We start from the raw sequence: 20,309 nt of genomic DNA on the forward strand, positions 1-20,309 counted from the left end.
TCTATACTTCATTGCTGTTTTTGGAATACCGTAAATAAGGCGTGGTCATATCCTCGATTAGCAGTAAATACCTGTTTCTCTTTGTCCTTTGCTTGACTTCAAAAATGTTAAAAACATTTTGCCCCATTTCCCTAAAGTAACCTCTAAAGCATTTTCCCAATACCACATTTAAAATAGTCTTAAAATTAATTGTTTAATAAAGATTTGAATAAAGCAGTTTCTAAAACTGTAACCTGCGAACCGCAAATGATCCTAGAGGTATCCTCTTGTTGTATTGTTAGATTGAACATTACTCTAGACAAGACAGAAAAAAAAAATCAAGTGAACTGTGTATCACACTCTACACTTGAGAATCTTAAACAGGGTATAGTTTATATAAATATGAATAGATTGATGGAAATTCTAATAGCTTATATATAGATGTAGTATTAAAATTCTTGTATAGATAGCCTTCAATTATATTAAAAATCTAATATATTGTATGTAGTATTTTCTTCTAATAACACCAATATATATATATATATATATATATATATATATATATATATATATATATATATATATTTAAAAAATTCAATTAATACAATAGTATTTTTAAAATATAAGGATACTGATATATATATATATGCTCGAACATTAAAAATATAATCAATTTGCTTTCAAGGGGGAAAACAGTTGAGTTGCTTCTAGAACCTTCTGGACTGATAAAAGTGGCCTTCACTTGAAAAAGTTTGAGAAACACTGAAATAAAGTGTATAATAAAACAAGGAAAGCTATGGAAATGAATACGCATAGTAGAAAGTACAAAATAATGTGCTGTCAGTTCAGTCTAGTCTTGTATATTTTTGTATGATTTGCAAAGGATCAATGAAACATAAGGAAATAGCTTAATTTTTTATGGAAATATTTTATTAAATGACTATAAAAATTTCGTTTACTGATCTACATACATACTTGACGTAACTCTAAATATGTTATTCAGTGAATTGTAAGTACAAATCCCTTCGGAAAACATATATTTCTAATTTTAGTTTTTAATTCTACCTAGGAATAACAATATATTATCTGAGAAAATATTTCATTTATACATTTTAATACAATTTAACAAATGAGTTCTCCATTTCAATTTGAGCTCTCTAATATTTATCAGATTTACACTACGGACTACATTTTCCTATTTACCATTCACATGAGTTGACGAGAAAAACCTCATACAGATTCAAAATTATACTGTTTCTTAAGTAGACTGTATTTAAAGTTGAATCCTGGGATTGCTTCCATAAAATTATATAAATTCATGTAAAATTGATAATGCAACGTATTACACGATATTTGCAAGTATTTTCTGACGTACAACTGGAAAAATACTAACATATTAGAAAATATTTACAAATTTATTTAAATTATAAATAGAAATCAATCTTTAGTTGAAGTCTCAAGAGAGAAATTTTACGATCACACGAAAAAAAAAAAAAAAAAAAAACTCTTAATGTAGAGTAGTACACAATTCATACTTACAGTGAAAACAGCTGAGCAACATTCGTTAATACCCATAGATTCTATTCTTTCGTTAAGTTCATCATCTGACTCTTCAATCCCTAGTTCATTTAAGTCAGACCACTAACCAAAGAAAAACTGTATTTTATTAAATGATATATTTATTAAATATCAAAATAATGACAACGCTATATTGCTTTATAAACTACACGCTAAACTTTCAATCGAATATTCATCCCTACCATCCAAAGAATATATTAAAATTATTACTACTTGCATTGAATGTTGTTATCTATTTATAATTTCAAGAAATTAATCCAGGGTTTGCAATCAACCTCTCAATTTTATCCAAATCATTGTCACAATTGGTAATATGGGTCTTGATACTTTTAAGCTATCATTTCAACTTCAATTCTAAAATATTGATATTATTACAAATGTTACCTTATACACACCAGGTTTTCCTGGTACATATCCATACTGTACGATAGCTGTCAGTGTTGGTACCTCGTCCTTAATTTGCAATATCTTTTGTAGTTGCTTTTCATCATCATCAACAACAACTATCTTTGCGTTGCTCTGTTTAAGACACATTAAACATTTTTCAGTAGAATATGTTGTATAGATGCTTACAGCAACACCCCTTTAGGAAAGAATAATTGAAATGTGATTAGAAATAATTAATTAGTTACATTTCGAACATTGAAATTCTACCTGATCAGGATCGGATCGTCCATATAGGCGAACTATGCAGTCGCCTATGGGAGGCGCGGCGGGTTTTAAGAAAACATTACTTTCATTTCATATGTCACATCAATAAAAATACTTTTAGAATTCAACCATTAATTAGCTAATTGATTAATTATCAATACCATAGTGAGAGACATTGGACGTAAGTTTTATTTCATGCTTAAACAAATGGCAACAGTTGAATAATGGGTGAAAATGTGAGGAGAGACAGGGATGCCGAAATATTTGTCGCATAAAATGTCAAAATACCTAGAGCTTCCCTGTATTTATACATTTCATATTACAATAAATGTATTGTTTTATTACATTATATTATAATAGTACTATTTTAGAGCAAAGTTGTTGAAAACTATTTCACAAAAAATTAACACTGTTAAGATGATTTGGTACCACTAGCAGCCGTAAAAGTTACCACACTTAAAAAGAAAGGCAAAATTTTGCACAATTTTCTCTTTTGTTATTAAGGTCACAAATTCGAAAATTTGAAGAAACCTTGAGGAGATACATATCTATATAATGCGTGCCTTAGATTTTCAAATAAATAAATAAATAAACTTCAGATTTTGACTTTGAAAACGTGGCAATGGAGCTTTTTCACCTCACTTGGGCCTTTTCAACTGATCCTTGCTTTTGTTGAAGTGTTCCAAATCTAGCGGCACTCTATCTTTCTCCTTCCCGTTCGAGGCGTGCTTAAAATATAGGTTTTGTCACCAGATAGTTGTGGTTATGTTGACGGATAATTCAGGATGACCACTTAGTGTGTTAGAGCAGTATGGATAGCAGAACAAATACTAGTAGCGTAAAAAGGCGACGGAAATCAAGTTATACCCGCTGACCAAGGAAGAAGCTCCGTACAAGATTTTGCCTTCAGAAACATAAAAAAGAGAAAAACACCCTATCATAGAAGATACACATACATAAAACTTACCAAAAATTATCACAACTGTAAACATATAAATAGGCTCAAAACAGAAAATGCATAAAGACAACTTGCACTTTTTGGAAAATACGTGCAGTATATAACAAAGCACCCTTCAAATATAAATATAAGTAGAAAATATTCTTGTTATAGGAGTGGTATCGAGACGAGAGGAGACGAGGTTACATACAGTCTCGATTTCGTCTCGGTTCACAAATAACGGTTTCGTCTTGAGTCGAAAATCGTCAGTTTTGGTCTTGATTTCATCTCGATCAACAAATACTTATTTCAGTCTCGAGTGACAGTTCTCGATCTCGTCTTAATAGTCTCGAAATTGAATACGTGAAATTAAAATCTAATAGCAGTATTACCTTACAACTATACTTTTCTTTTTTTATTTCTTCACTTCATTCTTGACTACATAATTATTGTAGCTTCCGTACCTCTTCATAGCTAAGTAAGCTACACTCGTGGTTTCTGTGCATGTGTTTGCGAGTTCAGTCCCCAGTACTGTTAATCTAAGACATGCATTGTATAGATATGTATCTCCTCTTCATATATACAAATTTTCGCGTTTGTGACTTTAATAATAAACAAGAAAATTGTGCTAAACTTTGCTCTACTTTTCAAATGAGATAACTTTCACGGCTAGTAGGGGTACCAGATCGCCTTAAATGAGTTTGGGTTAGCGTCTCTTTCAGCAGTGAAGCTATACGAGACGTGGATCTACTGATTAACGTGGAATCCGAACCATATGAGCTCCCGCCGGAAATCGAACCCGGGTCAAGCTTTGTCGAATATTTATCGAACACAGGAATGTTTGAGGAGCTATAGTAATATACTTCTATTTCACTAATGGGAAATAACGGCAATGGAAATTGACATTGCCAAACACTCACCTAACTAGAAACCTGTTTCAACAGGCAAACCAATTAGAGCACATACTTTAGTTTGAACACATTTTGGAAGCATTTCTCTATAATCAGACCACAAATTTTGCATTCAAAAAGAAAACGAAAATAGGCAATACAACAGTCTGTCTTCAGAAACTGTAAAAATTTGCTGTCAGCTAGTAAAATATCATAGTTTATGGCATTCTCTCACAGGGCTGCCATAGATTTCGTGGATCTCTACTGTTGTCAACTGCATTTTCATGAAAATATCAAAGTAACAATTCGAAAGTTGCTAAATTCTTGGATTATCGTTGAGCCAAACTCTATTAGTCCAGTAAAATTAGACTTCGAAAAAATTCCTAACAAGCTGAATCTTTTGTGGAGACCTATAGTTTGATGTCCGTAGAATATCCCAAAAAGTATCCTTAATTTGAGACATGTTTTGTTTGTTTGTTTGTTTGTTTTGGGGTGTTAAAGAGGGAAAATTCTAGTTTTCTTTTTTTTTTTTTTACCCAATTATCTCAGAAGTTAAGAATTTTTCAAGGAAAAGCTATGAAAAAGAAATAGTTTATAAACTTTTACACAAAAATGATCCTTACATATACTTTTCCGTAGAATTAATCTTTCAAAGGTATAGACTGAATTATGTCTGAACAGAAATAGCGCACAACACTAATCTTATACATAAAAATTGTTTGCTTGTTTTTCTGGTATAGAAATGCAAGCCGTTTACTTAGCATACTTGTAAGTAACTTTAAAGAAGATATAGTCTGGAAGAGACCATAACCTTTTAAAATTGTTTTGATGGAGAAGGATGAGGACTCAAAGGGGAAGGGGCAGTTTGCCTTATATATAAAAATTAATGTTTGTTTGTCCAGAACCTATACCGTTTGCTTGGCATACTTCTAAGCAACTTTATCGAAGAAAACAAAGGTTGAAAGAGACCGTAAACTATTTAGAATTTGTTGATACGTACCCTAAACAAGAAGGACGAGCTTCTATGAGGAAGAGATGGTTTTAAATTTGTCCCAAAAATTTGTATCTCGCAAGCTCCTTATGTTAGGAAAATGAAACTGTTTGTAAACTCATTTTTAAAAGCAAGTGGACAAAATACAATCTGAAAAAATACTGTTTAGGTAAGACACCTCTAGCAGTAAAAATAATCTAAAACAATCTATATTAGTGTCAAATCCATAGATTTAAGGCTCACTTGGGTGAAGAGTAACACTACCGATATCGTTTAAGTTCAACTTCAGCTCCATCTGCAGGAAGAATGAGAAGAGGTGAAAAACAAAATGTCCAAAACTGAGGTTTGTGCCAAATCCATAGTTTTCGAGGTCGCTAAGCCAATTGGTAACAGTTTCAATGACAATTAAGCCCAAGTTTAGCAAATACAGTGCATGTCAGCTGGTATTGACAGGCAACACCTCATCGTTGTTAGTAGATCTACTACTCAGTTCTTTGTGTTGTTTTTTTTTTTCCGGCAAATTTTCGAAGATTTGTTCTTTCGTTTATAACTTTGTAGGAGGCTCCAATTGAAGAAACCTTAGTACAACTAGTTTTCACTGATTACAGCGTCATCTATCACGATTCGAGAAAAATACTTCGAATAAAATTTACTTATTTTTCCTCGTATAATCCAACTCTGGAATAAAAAATGGAGGTACCCATTTGACTTTTGAAAGTAGCTCCTATCCCACTCTCAGAGGGAGGGAGTACGCTAATCTCATTCAGGTGAATTTCCTCCTCCAAAATTTTAACTTTTATCTCTAACTTTTCATCTGTCCAATGCTTTCTTTAAAAAAAAAAAAAATATTTTGAAGTTTAAGTTAAAAACTTCGCCCTATTTCTGTTTAGACATAATTTAGTTTATATCTCACAAACGAATGCCTCTACGAAAAAAATGTCAAAGGGCTTTTTTTGTGTAGAATTTTACAAACTACAATATTCTTCATAACTATTTTATTCGGAAAATTGATAATCATCAGAATTATGCAAAAAAATATATATATATAATTCTTCTCTTTCCCTTCCTAAAATCAAAAATCTATGGCTCAAATCGAGGGTACTTTTCAGGATGTGCTGATGACATCAAAATAAAGGTCTTCACAAAAATCCAGTTTGTTCAGAATTTTTTAGAAAGGTGGTTAGAAAGATAGTTAATCCATTTATTTAAATCTGATTTTATTTAATTTGATCTCTATAAAAATTATGATTATTTTGCCTCTGTTTAGAATTTCAAACTTGAAAAAATCACAATTGAATGAAGAAAATTTTAAAAAGGATATATTTTCAAGGGCCTCCCGATATTTGTCGAGGTTCCTTTTTCCCTTATGGGCAATCTTAAAGTTCTTAAAATTTTGTTAGCTACATCCCTGAAAAAAATCCTTAACGTCTTGGAAATTCTGTATGTTTCATACTCACTTACAGCGTGAAGCAATTTAAAATCTAGAAAATGTCCATTAATTTGTAACAAATACTGTAGATACAGAAAATAAAGTTTGTAACATTCGATGATCAAATAAAATATAAAAATTATACTCTGACATTATAAAAAATAAATAAATAAAAACAATTACGTCTTTATACAGTTTAAAATCTGTATAGACAAGTACAGAAAAATAGAATAACCTAAAAAAAAAAAACATATCGAATTGTATATTCCAAGGATCTCTCTCTCTCTCTCTCTTTTAACTTACCGAGCAAATATGGCGGCATGGTTGGATATTACCCATTCAGGAGAATTGTATCCGAGAATACATACTGTTTCATGGCTATTCAAGCCCAGCTTTATGAACGCTTTAGCGTAAGTACGAACTTTATGATAAAATTCCCAATAGGAACAAAATGTCCATTCATGACATTTCTTCCATGCCAAGGCTGGGAGACACTGAAGGCGCTCTGCTGATTCTCGGAGAATAGTGGGAATTGAGATGAATTTAGCTGTTAATAAATCACTCTGTTCTGCCCGTATCTTCACTGCATCTTCCGGGTTGGATGTGTAGACTATGGTTGAGAGAATTATCTGGTCCGGTCCTGTAATTTAACAATACAAAATAAAATATGATACGCTATTTTAAAAAAAGAATTAACACATGCATAGAGAAACTGACATTTTCTTCAAGTTTTTTCAGTAATTATTCGCCACCTTCTACTTTATACTTACAATCTTACAAAACAAATTACCTCGTGGAATGATCAATTTATTCCTGTGATACTCCATGTGTTTATTCAGCTTGCTCCTAATGACACTTTTCAATTCAAGCGTGCACTTCCAGATTAACCTACTCTTAAATCAAATTATAGGTAAGCGTATCAGAAATAAACTATAGAATTTATTAATTAATTATTAATTAAATAACCTAGTTTTATTATAAACAAAAAAATCGTGTTATTAATTTAGTAGAAGTATGTTACAACATAGAACTATGTTATTTTAAATTTTGCATACTCCCTAAAAAGTTCTTACGTACTTTTGGGAGTGTGCCTACCTCAGACTGAATATCACTGATCTATCTAGCCTCCACCCCCCCCCCAAAAAAAATCCAGTTTATGTTAAAGATAAAAAAAATCAATTTTCTTCCTAAAACACGTGAAAGCATGTTAAACTTCGTAATATCAATTATTATCAACTCCAACATATAAGGAAACATGGTGGTTCAATGTTAGAGCGCCCATATCTGGTGTGAAGGGTCCCTGGATCGATCCCAGGCTGAGTTGTGATGGACTACATTGTGTTGTCCGTGGGGTTTCTCTGGGTTCTCTCCGTTTCCTTCCAAACTCTCATTCACCAATTACTTGACAATCTTTCACTTTTATTAATTATCCGTATCCTTTGGCCTAAAAGATACAAACGTGGGATGCCTAATTAAAAATTTCATTTCTGTTTTTTTTTCAACATATGAATCAATTATTTCTTAAATTATCTTCAATTTCTTATATCCTAATATCTTTATCCTATCTTTTTCTACTTATTACTGAAGTAGTTCCGGGTTACTATTTATTCTTGGTTATTGACCTTGTATTGCAATATTTTAAAGATTCAACCTTCTCATTAACACTAGCGGAGTGCCTCGAGATCGATTTGAAATACGCATGATCACAAATCACATCTCACATTGGACCTTAAACTACGTCAAACCAATCAACAAATTTAGATGCTAAGGCTGTTCTTTATAGTTAGAAGTAAACACATTCAAATGTTCAAGTAATCGTTTCTATTTGGATTCCTAGGATATTTATTTCACGTTATATATGTTTGGAACTAATTTTGTCCGTAAGAATAGGGTTAAATTAAAAATTATCTGCTTATCCCATGATATACCATGAAAGAGAATCATCACTAAGATCTTTAGGATGTAAAAGGTAAATCGCTAAAGTTTCTTTTTTATAAACACATTCCGTTATTTCCTCCAATCTACAGTATGCAATAATAGCATTCTTACAACTTCAGCTCTCTACATTATCAGCCGAATAAAATGAAACCACATCTTAGAAGATAAATTACATCTAAAACCTCCCAGATTTGATTTTTTTTTTTTTTTTTTTTTTTTTTTTTTAACTCACAGGAGGATATAACCCATGGATCATCCAAATTTACAGAAGCATATACCTTAGTCCTAAAGACCAATTACCATTGTTTAGTTTTCACAATTTCAAAAATTTTCAGGGTGGACCAGTGTATCCTTTCCAAAATTTTCAAGGGATGTATCATGGGGGGTGGGACGTGTCCCATCCAAAAGAAGAAACCAATGTACTGATCCATATGATCCTATCTTGCAGCAAAGCCTCATCTTATTGGACATTGGGACACTACTTTCAGAATCCCGTCTCACACTAATTTAAATTTACCACCAAAATTTAGAATTCGCGCCAAAGTATGAAGCAATAATTACAAATAGTTTTGGCATTTTTTATTGATAAAAAAGGAAAATTAGGACTAGCCATATTTACAGAGTTACATATCTGAGTACTAGAGAATATTCACCAAATTTTACTTTTTAACAAATCCTAAATTTTAAAGGGTCGGTCAATGTACCCCTCTCAAATTTTCAGAAGAGAGCATCACTGTACCTATGTCCTATGAAAGAGAACACCCTTGTACTCAACCATATAGCCATGTAGCATGATAAAGGTTAATCAAAGAATATAAATTAGGTAAGCACGTAGCAATACAAATATTTTGGCATCTTCTACCCATAGAAGGGTATAAGCAGGACCACCCAAATTTACAGTTACATGTTCGAGTTCTAGAGAACATTTACCAAATTTTGTTTCTAACCATTCCCAAATTTAAAGTGGTGAGCCAATGTGCACCTCCCAAAATTTTAAAGAGATGGATCGTGGTACTCATGCCCTATTTAAGAGAAGAAACGAATGTACTGGTCACATTATCATACCTTGCAATAAACCTCATCTTAGTGAACATTAGCGCAATACATCCGAAATTCTGCCATATGCAATTTCAAATTTCCTGCCAAAATATAAAGGATTACATATACAGTAGTTTTGACATTCTTTTTATCATAGAAGGATACAAGATGAAACAGCCAAATTTATAAAGATATATATTTGCATCCTAGGAAACATTTCCCAATTTTTACTTTTACGCAATTCCCAAATTTAAGATTGACCAACACATCCTCTCCCAAAATTTAAGAGAGGGCATCAAGATATCTGTCTTACGTAAGAAAATTGACTCATGTACTTAGAAATATAATTATGTTATGCAATAAAGGCGGACCAAAAAAGATAAATTAGATGAAGAAATAAGGTGAATGAATAGATGATCACATGGTTAAAAAACTATATTTTTGGCAGTTTTTTTTTTATACCCATAGAAGAGGAGAACTAGGACCACCTATATTTACAGAGCATATATTCGAGTCCTATAGAACGCTTACTGAATTTTATTTTTTTGATAATTTCAAATTTAAGGGGTGAGCCAACACACCCTCCCAAATTTTGATAAGGAAATATCAATGTACACGTGTTCTATAAATGAGAATAAATTCCTGTACTCAACCATGTAACCATATAACGTATAAAGGCTCATCATAGAAGATTAATTAGGTCATTACCCTGCCACATGGTGAGCACGTAGCAATACGGGCCCATAGAAAGGGGTAACAATCCAAATTTACAGAATTATACAATATATTCGAGTTCTAGAAAACATTTACCCAATTTTGTTCTTTGACAATTTCCAAATTTATGGAGTAGGCCAATTTACCCCACCATAAATGTAAGAGGAGTGCGTCAATATACCCATGTCCTACGAAAGAGAATAAAGTCCTTTACTCAATCACATAACGTGATAAAGTCTTACCAGAAAGGATAAGTTATGTCAGAAACCTTCCAAATTTATACTTTGGCATTTTTAGCCCAAAAGGGAACGAGATAGCCCTCCCAAAATTACAGAGGTACATACCATAGTTCTATACTACCAAACCAAATGTTTAGTTTTAGCAATTCCCAAAATTTAAGAAGTGATCTCATTTACCCCTCCCAAATTTGGGGATGGGCCAACGTGCCCATTGCCAAAATTTAGAGGGAGTGGTCAGTGCCGGATTTAGGTTTGATGGGGCCCTAAGCTATTTAAAGTAATGGGGCTCTTTATATATATTTAGCTTTCTTTCTCAGCTATAAAATGTCGATATTTTGGGGGGGGTTGAATATATGCTATATGGTAATTTATGGATTTAATAGAGATCTAAATACGATTACACATCAAATATGTATTTTATTAACTAATACATTGATCAACTTACAACATTCACCACATATTGCAAAATTCTTTAGAAACAAAATACAGACTCATAATCTAGTTTCTGGAAGCTTGCTATAACATGAAATAATAAGAAGTGTCAATATGTTACACAAACTGCTAATAATTATACAGTGCAATTCAAAATGATGGACCCGATTTCAGAAAGTTACACTGAGAAAAAAAACTAGGTGGCGTACTTAAAAAGATAGGTTACATGCGTAATTCCTGTAGTTTTTGGACTTAACGTATAGCAGACGTATAACTGAAAACGCATATTTTATAATACTTTCTGTATAAGTGTTCCATCTATATGTACTTTCCACATGAAACAATGTAGGCGGTCAGGATCTCACATACAAATGGACGTATATAACATATAGCTGACGAAGGTTATATAAGTATATGCATGTGATATACGGAAAACTGTTAGATGTCAGACATCCTGCAACGGCATGATGTAACACCTAAGGGCAGTGCCTATGTAGCATACGGATAACGTATGCTCCGTACTGATTTCTATAGTAAGCAAGAGGATACCGTATATTTGTATAATATACCGCTGTCCGGAGAACGGATTTTTCTCTGTGTATTCTGTTAAATCTAATAAACATATATTATTGTTAGACATGCGCTTCAAAAGGCTAACTTGCAAAGTTTAGTTTCACCCAATGTTTCCACTTTCTACCGCTAGGGGTCACCAACGACCAGTTAAGGAAAATGCCGTTGAATGGAAGGCAAAGATATTTCTGTGTGCTTCACTATCATGTAAACAAATCTGTGATTAGTGTACACATGACTTGACTCCATGTGATTTCTTCATGTGAGGTTTTGTAAAAGATCATGTTTACGTACCACCATTTCCAACAACATTGAATGACCTACGTGCCCGCATCATAGCAGCCATTTCTGATATTGGCCGCAACATGCTGGAAGAGGTTTGGTAGGAGATAGACAATCGGCTTGTTGTGTGTCATATTACGCGCAGTGTTCACATAGAACATTTCGTCGTCTGAGATTCAATACCGCGTGAGTAATATTTCACCAATTTTGCAGGAGAGACAAAAACTGTTTAAAAACTAGCTTCATCCTCAATATACTCGGTATTACTTTGAGGGAATAACAAAGCCATTTGTCGTGATATAGGTGTACTACTCAACCAGATTGTGCGCCATCCTATACTGATTCTAGTGGTATCAAAAATTCAAATTCGCCAAAATTGGAGATATGCGGTGTTGAATCTCAGACGACAATTTGTGAATACGTTCCAAGAAAGCGTTGACAGTTACCTTTCTTAGCACATGTTTCATAATAACATATTTTCGTCAGATTTCACACAATAAATTTCTGAAACCGGGTCCATTATTTTGACTTTCCCTGTATGTAGCATTATTAATATGACATTATGTTATAACCTACACACAATACAATTGTATTTAATAGAATATCTTTACATAATTTCAATATCATCATTGTGGTCTACACCGTTCATTAGGACAGCAGACTTTTATAGAGCCACAAATAAATGCCGAATCTATAAGTTGCAAAGCGACAGCAGATTGGTGAGACATAGTAATGGTATCTCAAGCAAAATAATATTGTCTAGCCCACTGCGTTTCCACTCTTTGATTACTTTTGTCTATTTTGAAGATATTACAGAAAAATTATAAAATTAGTAGTTTAATTTCATCCCAATTAAACTCCTTGCAGATCTTCTCTTCTTCCTTCTGCGCCAACTGGTGCCCCATTACATGCAAGGCTGAGAAACAAGGCCCCATTATGAGCGAAACTGAGAAACGGGGCCCCATTACGTATAATCGAAGTTGGAAAACAGAGCCTCCGATTACAAACGGGACTCTGAAACAGGGGCCTCATTACAAGCGGGGCTAGGAAACATGGACCCCATTTCAAGCAGGGCTGTGAAACGGGGGTCGCATTATAAGCAAGGCCGAGCAGTAAGGGTTACAAGCAGGATTGGGAAACAGGGCCGCATTACAAGCGAGGACCTCATTACTTGCTTCATAAGAGCCTAGTGCACAACAATACAAAATGCCGTTTTTGTATGTGCGTTTTATCTTATTTGCTTTCTCTTACCACTTGGAAATTATATTACATCCAGTTTTTGTCTTTAAAATTTTGGGAGCCTCCAAGGGAGTGGGGCCCTAAGCTATAGCTTGTTTAGCTTATACGTAAATCCGGCACTGGGAGTGGTTCTACCCCTAGGTCAGGACCTTGAGTCCTGAGGCTGATACCATCAGAATTTTTTTGCTGAGTAATCAGCTAGAACGGAATCTGTACCAGGGACGGCATTAAGGGTGGGCAGGGGTGGGCGACCGCCCACCCGATGAATGGCCTCGCCCACCCATCCGCCCACCCCAACAGAAGTAGAGTAATAAAGGTGACATCCTGTACTTCAAAAGCAATAGGTATTACCTTCGATTGTAATGTAATAGGTTCTAGGACTCTGTTTAACTCTGCCACGAACAATGACTTTAAGACAGATACTTCTAGTAATATAATGATACCAAAAGTTGTGATTAACCTTTAAATTACACGGGCTTTAAATTCCAGCATCTCGTGAACTACGAAGCCATTTAAACCGATTTCGTAGGGTTAGAAAAAAACGTAAAAATAATCACTCCTAATTGCCGCATACGCATGAAACAAAAAAAAAAAAAAGAAACTTTTGTTACTTGATATCTCTACTTGAATTTCAGTTATAGACATATATGTAATTTTTATTGTTTTATGCATTATTAGTATTGTTATTAATGTAAATTTCCTGCTTCCTGCGTATTTAATGTAATATTTCCTGCATATTTAATGTAATGTAAATATATATTGCTTGAGTTGCTGAACTTGAGTTTCAGCTTCAGAGATATCTGTGTACCGTATGATTAAACAATCATGCTGTTGAATATCCCCATTCTTTTAGTGACAGATCTTTGCTGTTGCATATAGATATTACATTAAAAAATCTTGTTTTACTTTACCTACTTAATGTGTATTTTACGTTATTAACGAAAGGCATAGTATTATCTGTTAGTCTGTGTTGTTTGAACCTTCTTTTATTTCTATGCATTCATAGGCATTCTTGGAGGGAGAGGAAGTAAAGCTGTCTTGAACTTCATCGACTACACAGTACATACCGTTATTATTGTTTAAACCAGCGTTTCCCAACCTTTTTCAACTTGCGGTACACTACGGGTGTAACTTGAATTCTTGCGGCACACTCATAGATATTATTGTTATTATTATTTGCAAATATAAAATACCATGGTATTTTTTTTCTGTGATTACTGATCTCCTCCTCCACAGAGATGAAAGCTCGATTACTGATTTTCCCCTATGCTAATTCATTGTGCTTATTTTTATTCTAATTTTAAAATAGAAAACAATTGCAATGAAATACAGAACTCAGATTTCTAAAAATACGCTTTCTTTTTCGAAAACTGTATCCAACCTTTCACTAAGAACGAAGATCACTAAATAACGAACGAACGAACAAACAAATGTCTTGTACTTTTAACTTTGCTGTTTTAACCAAAACCGGTGCGTATTATTGCAATCACACAGCTTGCGATGCGTCGAAGTCAAAACACAGCTGTTGAACAAAGTGTTGTTCTGTCATTCACGTGCGAATGAGTGTTCTACGAACGTTCACTTGACGCTTACCGTACAAGTGCTTCTATTTCTCGGTGTTAGTATGACTCCCAATTGAAGCATAACATAGCAGCTAAACGTGGAAATGTGTATGAGCCGAAATACTGTCTGCTACACAGTAATAGATGTAGAATAATATGTTACAATTACAGTATTTTTTTTTTCATGCTAGAAATTCATAGTAATGTGAAATACTAAAATGTACATATTTTCCCCTATGTTTTGCAATTTGGTAGCTATAGAATTAATAATTGTGTTTCGATTTCCTCGCGGCACACCGGTTGGGAAACGCTGGTTTAAACAAACTGGTAGTGTGTCTGCCATGCGTAATTCGATAGGTCGAGCATATAGCCACCAACTCCCGCAGCCCGTCCTAAGTCCTGTATTTCTTTAGTCTCACCAGACAAATGCCGGAATTGTACTTCTATAAGGCCAAGACAGCTATTTTCCACATCCTTGTTCCTCCCCTATTTCGTTCTGAGCCTTAACTAACCAAAGAGTATAAAAATTGAAACTTAATTATTGTCAAAAAATGTCTACATTGTCCAGTTCTCATTTTCATTGTCTGCCCACCCAGCAACTAGGTCCGCCTCTTTCCGCCCACCCCATCAAGCGTTTCTGGCGCCGTCCCTGATCTGTACTACTGATATTTCCGATGTTATGAACACTCTTTTTTCTTATTATTTATTTACTACAGTAATTTTCATCTACATTACATCGTACTTTTTCAATATAATGGCCATTGAATTTTATGCATTTGTCCTAGCGTGAAACTAGCTTCTTAAAACATTCTTCAAACTTCCTGAGATGACTTTTATACTATCCACTCGTATACAATCTGCATTACATTATTCAAATTCTGGAAACGCTCATCACGTAGGTTCTTTCAACTCGCGAAACAAATGGAACTCACCAGGTGGTAGATCAAGTTGGTAGGAAGGATGTAAATGTAATTTCCAACATAAATTACTTAAAACATCCTTTGTTTGGGGCCCTATCAGCTTTTTCATTGTCTTATTGCAGTAAAGATCTCACCTACAGCTTTGTAGGACAACTTTTGACAAATTCTTGCCAAAAGAGGACAGACAAAAGTTTGAAATATTACTCTGTATTAAGTGTCCTACCATTTGGTACTTGAATATGCATTGAACGTAATAACCACTAAAAACGCATCACAATAAAAAATGTAATCATTACCTTGCCCACAGAAGAAATTGCGCAAGTCTTTTAGAGAGAAGCTTTTTCTGGTTTGCACCATTCCTTATATTGACATGTTGTTTTGAGTTAAAGTATGGAATTCAGGTTTCATCTGTTGTTATTAATCTACGTAAAAAATTGCCACTATAAGTTGTCAAAAAATATTGAAGTTAACGACAAGTTTCCACTGCGGTTAGCTTTTGTTCGGATCCCAATAGTCAAGGTACTCAACGAGCTAAAATCTTGTTCATGCTTAAATGCTAGGTAATTGTGCAGGATCTCAAACTTGACGTGTACTAATGCCTACGTCAGTGGCGGATCCAGGGGGCGATCGGGGCGATCCACCCCCAGAAGAAGAAAATTTCTTATTTTATATATATAAATAAAACCTATCTCAGAGTTTGGAGCTCTTAAAAGTAGTTCTAAGTAGCAATATTACAACCCATCGCTTCCCCCAGAAGTCCTTCCTGGATCCGCCCCTGGCCTACGTTTACATTAATCCAAATAATACATACTTGTCTGTCGTCTGTCGGAACAGTCTCTCTACAGCACTAATATAATGTTTGTATTATTTGTCAGGTCGTTCGGTGCTTGTGTAACGTGAATACAATCTATATATCTATATTATTATTATTAAATAATATTAGCAGCAAGACTTTTATAAGATATTAGAAGCTTACACTTCTTTTATTCTGAAAGATGATTACAAGTATCCACTACATCACAAAATATTTGTCGAATAAATATATCTTCGTGTCATCAACTATCTATCTTTATGATAATCATACCTTCTTGACAACCTCATCAACAACTAATCAACAAACCTTTTCTTTTCTTTTTCAATATACCTATTTCTGTTCAATTATTGCGCCTCTGATCATATACCTAAAATTACATCTACATCAAGAAAATATACAAACGTACCGTTGTACTTGGTTCGTCCTCTATACTCATTCTACCGGCTTTAAAAGGTAACCCAGTAATGCAATATACTTTTGGATTCTGCAGTTGCCAAAAACTGCACGTAAATATTTAACAATTTTTAAATAATAATAATAATAATAATAATAATAATAATAATAATAATAATAATAATAATAATAATAATAATAATAATAATAATAATAATAATAATAATAATAATAATAATAATAATAATAATAATAATAATAATAATAATAATAATAATAATAATAATAATAATAATAATAATAATAATAATAATAATAATAATAATAATAATGGATCTTTGAAATTGTACAGCATCTACCATAGCACCAGTGGGACATCTTAGAAATACTTTTGTTCTTCCGAAGAGGTATAATCATACTGACCGACTTGCAGTGTTGTCAAAACATTGACACCAAAAATTGCTAAGCGTGTAATAAAATTACTATAATTTGGGATCAAAAGTCACTAAAAGCAAGATCAAAATACACTGACACAATTAAAACTATAAAGTGATAACACTGAATGATTTTCTTTATTTAAAAATCTCAAAAAATAAAAGTTTACATAGGAAAAAAATCTTGCACCAGTGGTGATTTCAGAAGTTTTCCCTGGGGAGGGGACTTTGAACAAACACGAATGCTAAAATACTGCTAACACAAGTTGACTATGATTGGAAAAATGCTCCCGAGAAAATTCCTTGCGATTAATGCTGAGTTATTGCACCTCTCAGAGAAATCTATTCTATGTAAATCAAAGGACGTTGAAGGTTGGAATTAAAATCTCCGTTAGAGAAAAACGAGTAACAGAAAACAAAGCAAGATTAACAAGGTGTGGTCACTCTGTATATTTGCGTATCTCTTGTATTTGTCTTGATTAAAACAAACAAAATGAAAGAAAAGAAGCACATACACGTATGATATTAGAACCACTTGGAATTAGTAGTGCTTGATTTACGGGATATGTTATTTGCAGTACAAAAGTCGTTAATTTGTAAATTTGTTGAAAAATTGTCATTTAAAAATCACCCAGAAAGTCGCTAATCGGAAGAAAAGATTTTTTGCTGCTAACTTCGAAGGTAAATCTCCTAGATTTAGCGACTTTCCTCCAAATTGTGAACACTGTCTTTGAGTGAGTTCGCTAGAGAAATGTCTCAAGATTTGATTAATGCCAGTAATTGTTATTAATTATTGTGGTTTACAAATTCCCAGGACCTTGGAAACATCCCTCACAAAGGTAAGATATTTTAGGGACATACTTCTAGAAAAACAAACAGCAACTTGAAATCTATATTATAAAATTGAAAGCGACTATGTTTGTGACTCTTAATCTCTTGAACCACCCGATCGATCTCGATCAAATTTTTGAAGTAGATGCAATTCTGGCCTGGGAATGTTTTTTGCTATTCACTTTGACAGTAGAACTTAGGGCAGTTATAAAAAAATAAATAAAACTTAATAACTCTTGACCCACCTGGCCGATCTCGATCAAATTTTCAACATAGATGAGGTTCAGGACTGGAAAGTTCTTTATAATTTCACCTTAACGGTAGAATATAGGGTAGGGGAAGAGGAGGGAGAGACATATATGCAAATAAATAAAACTCGAGTAACTCTTGAACACACAACCAGTGCCGGATCTATAAACCGCAAAACCCCGCGGTGCGGGGGGCCCGGACCCTATGGCGCCCAAAGGCTTTTAAAGGTTCCCCTGCACCTTGCCTGTAAATACTAATTTTAAAGCACTCGAAAAAGAAGGATATTTTCACAATAGTTTAATTACTTGAACCAAGTAATGAGCTACCAGGGCTGACAACGACTCACGAGATGTCTCTTATGGGGCGTTTACACTTAGTCGATTTAGTCGCACGACTAAATCGACTCGCTGCATTTGCCACTAAATCGAAGCAACTAGGCCGAATCAGATTGATGGATGTGTTCAATTATTTCAACCACAGAAAATAGAACGTCTTTTAATTCAGTTGCCAGTCGATTAGTGCCCTTCGATCAACAAGCGATTAAGTTGAAGTCCCGTTTACACGGTCGATTAAGTTGAAAGTGACGTCAATTCAACTGAATCGAACGCAAATCGACTAAGTGTAAACGCCCCATTACTTTTGAGGTGTTTAAAAATAAGCTTATCCGCAGATTGTGCCTCTTGCAAGACTTGCAACACTGCTGAAGTGGTTAAGCATTTTATTGTCAAGTCTGAATCCTGTCAACCAAATGGTCCATTTCCGAAAAATGAAAAGAATGGAGAATTTTCCTCTTCGTATTACAAAACAATTTCAAAAGCGGAGCAGTAATTGCAGGTAAAATGTCTGAAATATTCAAAGAAGCTGGATTATGCACATTGCTTGCCATGTTGGTTATTCTCTGGTGGAGAAAGTACAAGGAATGAGCAACAGGAATCAGAGACTGGGCAAGGATTGTCAAAATAAATAAATAAATAAATGAAGCAGCACAGTAAATCTCAAAATCACATTTCAGCATGTTTGTCTTTTGATAAGTGGAAAATGGAAGTTTAATACTATTGTTCCAAGTTATCCTGAAGTTTTGACTACCCTTGCTTAATTCCTGACTTTACTCGTGATTATGACTTCCACTGAAAGGGCATTCTCAGTCTGAAAGAGGATCAGGAGCTATTTAAGGTGTTCAATGACACAGGATAGACTTGGGAACGTCGGCAATCATCCATGAGAGGGCTTCGACCATTGAAAAAAAGAGATCTTATACGGAGTTTGCGGACGAAAAGAGGAAGGATTTATTGTAAAACGTAAGTAATAAGTATTGTAAGTGCCCAATGCAATATACTCGTCACGCACCCTATATATGAGACCTCTAAACATATCATCACAAAACTTTACAATACGTCGTGAATACACCCGGAGGTCATTTGCTGTAAGTGTGAGAACTGTACCTCAAAGTTGAGCTGATCCAGGTTAAGATGCGCTGAATTTCGCATGTAATGCTTAAATAACGTAAACGTAGCTATAAGTTTGAGCGCGTTGAGCGACCTTTAAATATTAAAATACTTTCATGAAATTTTGCACGCATGCTTAAGTTACCAAAAAGAATAAATTTAGAGGGTGAGACTCTGCTAAAATAAGTTTCGAAATGTTTCCATATAACTGGTTGCCATCCTAATATATATATATATATATATATATATATATATATATATATATATATATATATATATAGGTGTGTGTGTGTGTGTGTGTGTCAAAAAATAAAAATGAAAGTGACTGTCTGTCTTTGTGACTTCATTACTCTTGAACTACCCGATCCATCTCAATCAAATTTTCCACATAGATGAGATTCGATCCTGGGATTTTTTTTTATCATATCACGTTGACGGTATAACTTAGAACAGGGGGAATGGAGGGAGAGATATATAAAAATAAATAAAACAACTCTTGAACCACCCGACCAACTTCGATCAAATTTTCAGCATAGATGAGGTTCGAAGATGGTGCAACTTAGGGAAGGAGAGGAGAGGAGGGATTATATATATATATATTAGGGTGGAGCGAAATTTTTTTTTCGAAATGCGATTTTGGATAGGGGGCAAAAGTTGCATCATATCATAATACTTTACCATAGAAAATTTCAGCTCTCTGAAATAATTTTTAGCCGGGGCGCAAGGGGCCTTAAAGTTTGCGATTTTGTAAATC

The 20,309-nt window shown here is 33.9% G+C and overlaps 1 protein-coding gene across 5 annotated transcripts in view; it reads right to left on the minus strand.

Annotated features, from left to right (window-relative positions):
- LOC145678343 (very long-chain-fatty-acid--CoA ligase bubblegum-like) overlaps nt 1–20,309 on the minus strand; it is a 140,798-nt gene that overhangs the window by 66,821 nt on the left and 53,668 nt on the right. For 4 of the 5 annotated variants that reach the window (XM_081748381.1, XM_081748378.1, XM_081748379.1 and 1 more), the window contains exons 3-5: nt 6,759–7,095; nt 1,942–2,140; nt 1,519–1,620 (exon numbers count right to left, since the gene is read on the minus strand). In XM_081748381.1, coding sequence (XP_081604507.1) covers nt 1,519–1,620; nt 1,942–2,140; nt 6,759–7,095 — 638 coding nt within the window. Of the gene's footprint in view, nt 1–1,518; nt 1,621–1,941; nt 2,141–6,758; nt 7,096–15,685; nt 15,815–20,309 lie in introns of those variants that run through there. The other variant, XM_081748380.1, reaches the window with a different exon arrangement.

This window comes from Thermobia domestica, chromosome 2 (assembly GCF_964235325.1).
Source record: "Thermobia domestica chromosome 2, izTheDome1.hap1.1, whole genome shotgun sequence".
NCBI classification, from domain to species: Eukaryota; Metazoa; Arthropoda; class Insecta; order Zygentoma; family Lepismatidae; genus Thermobia; species Thermobia domestica.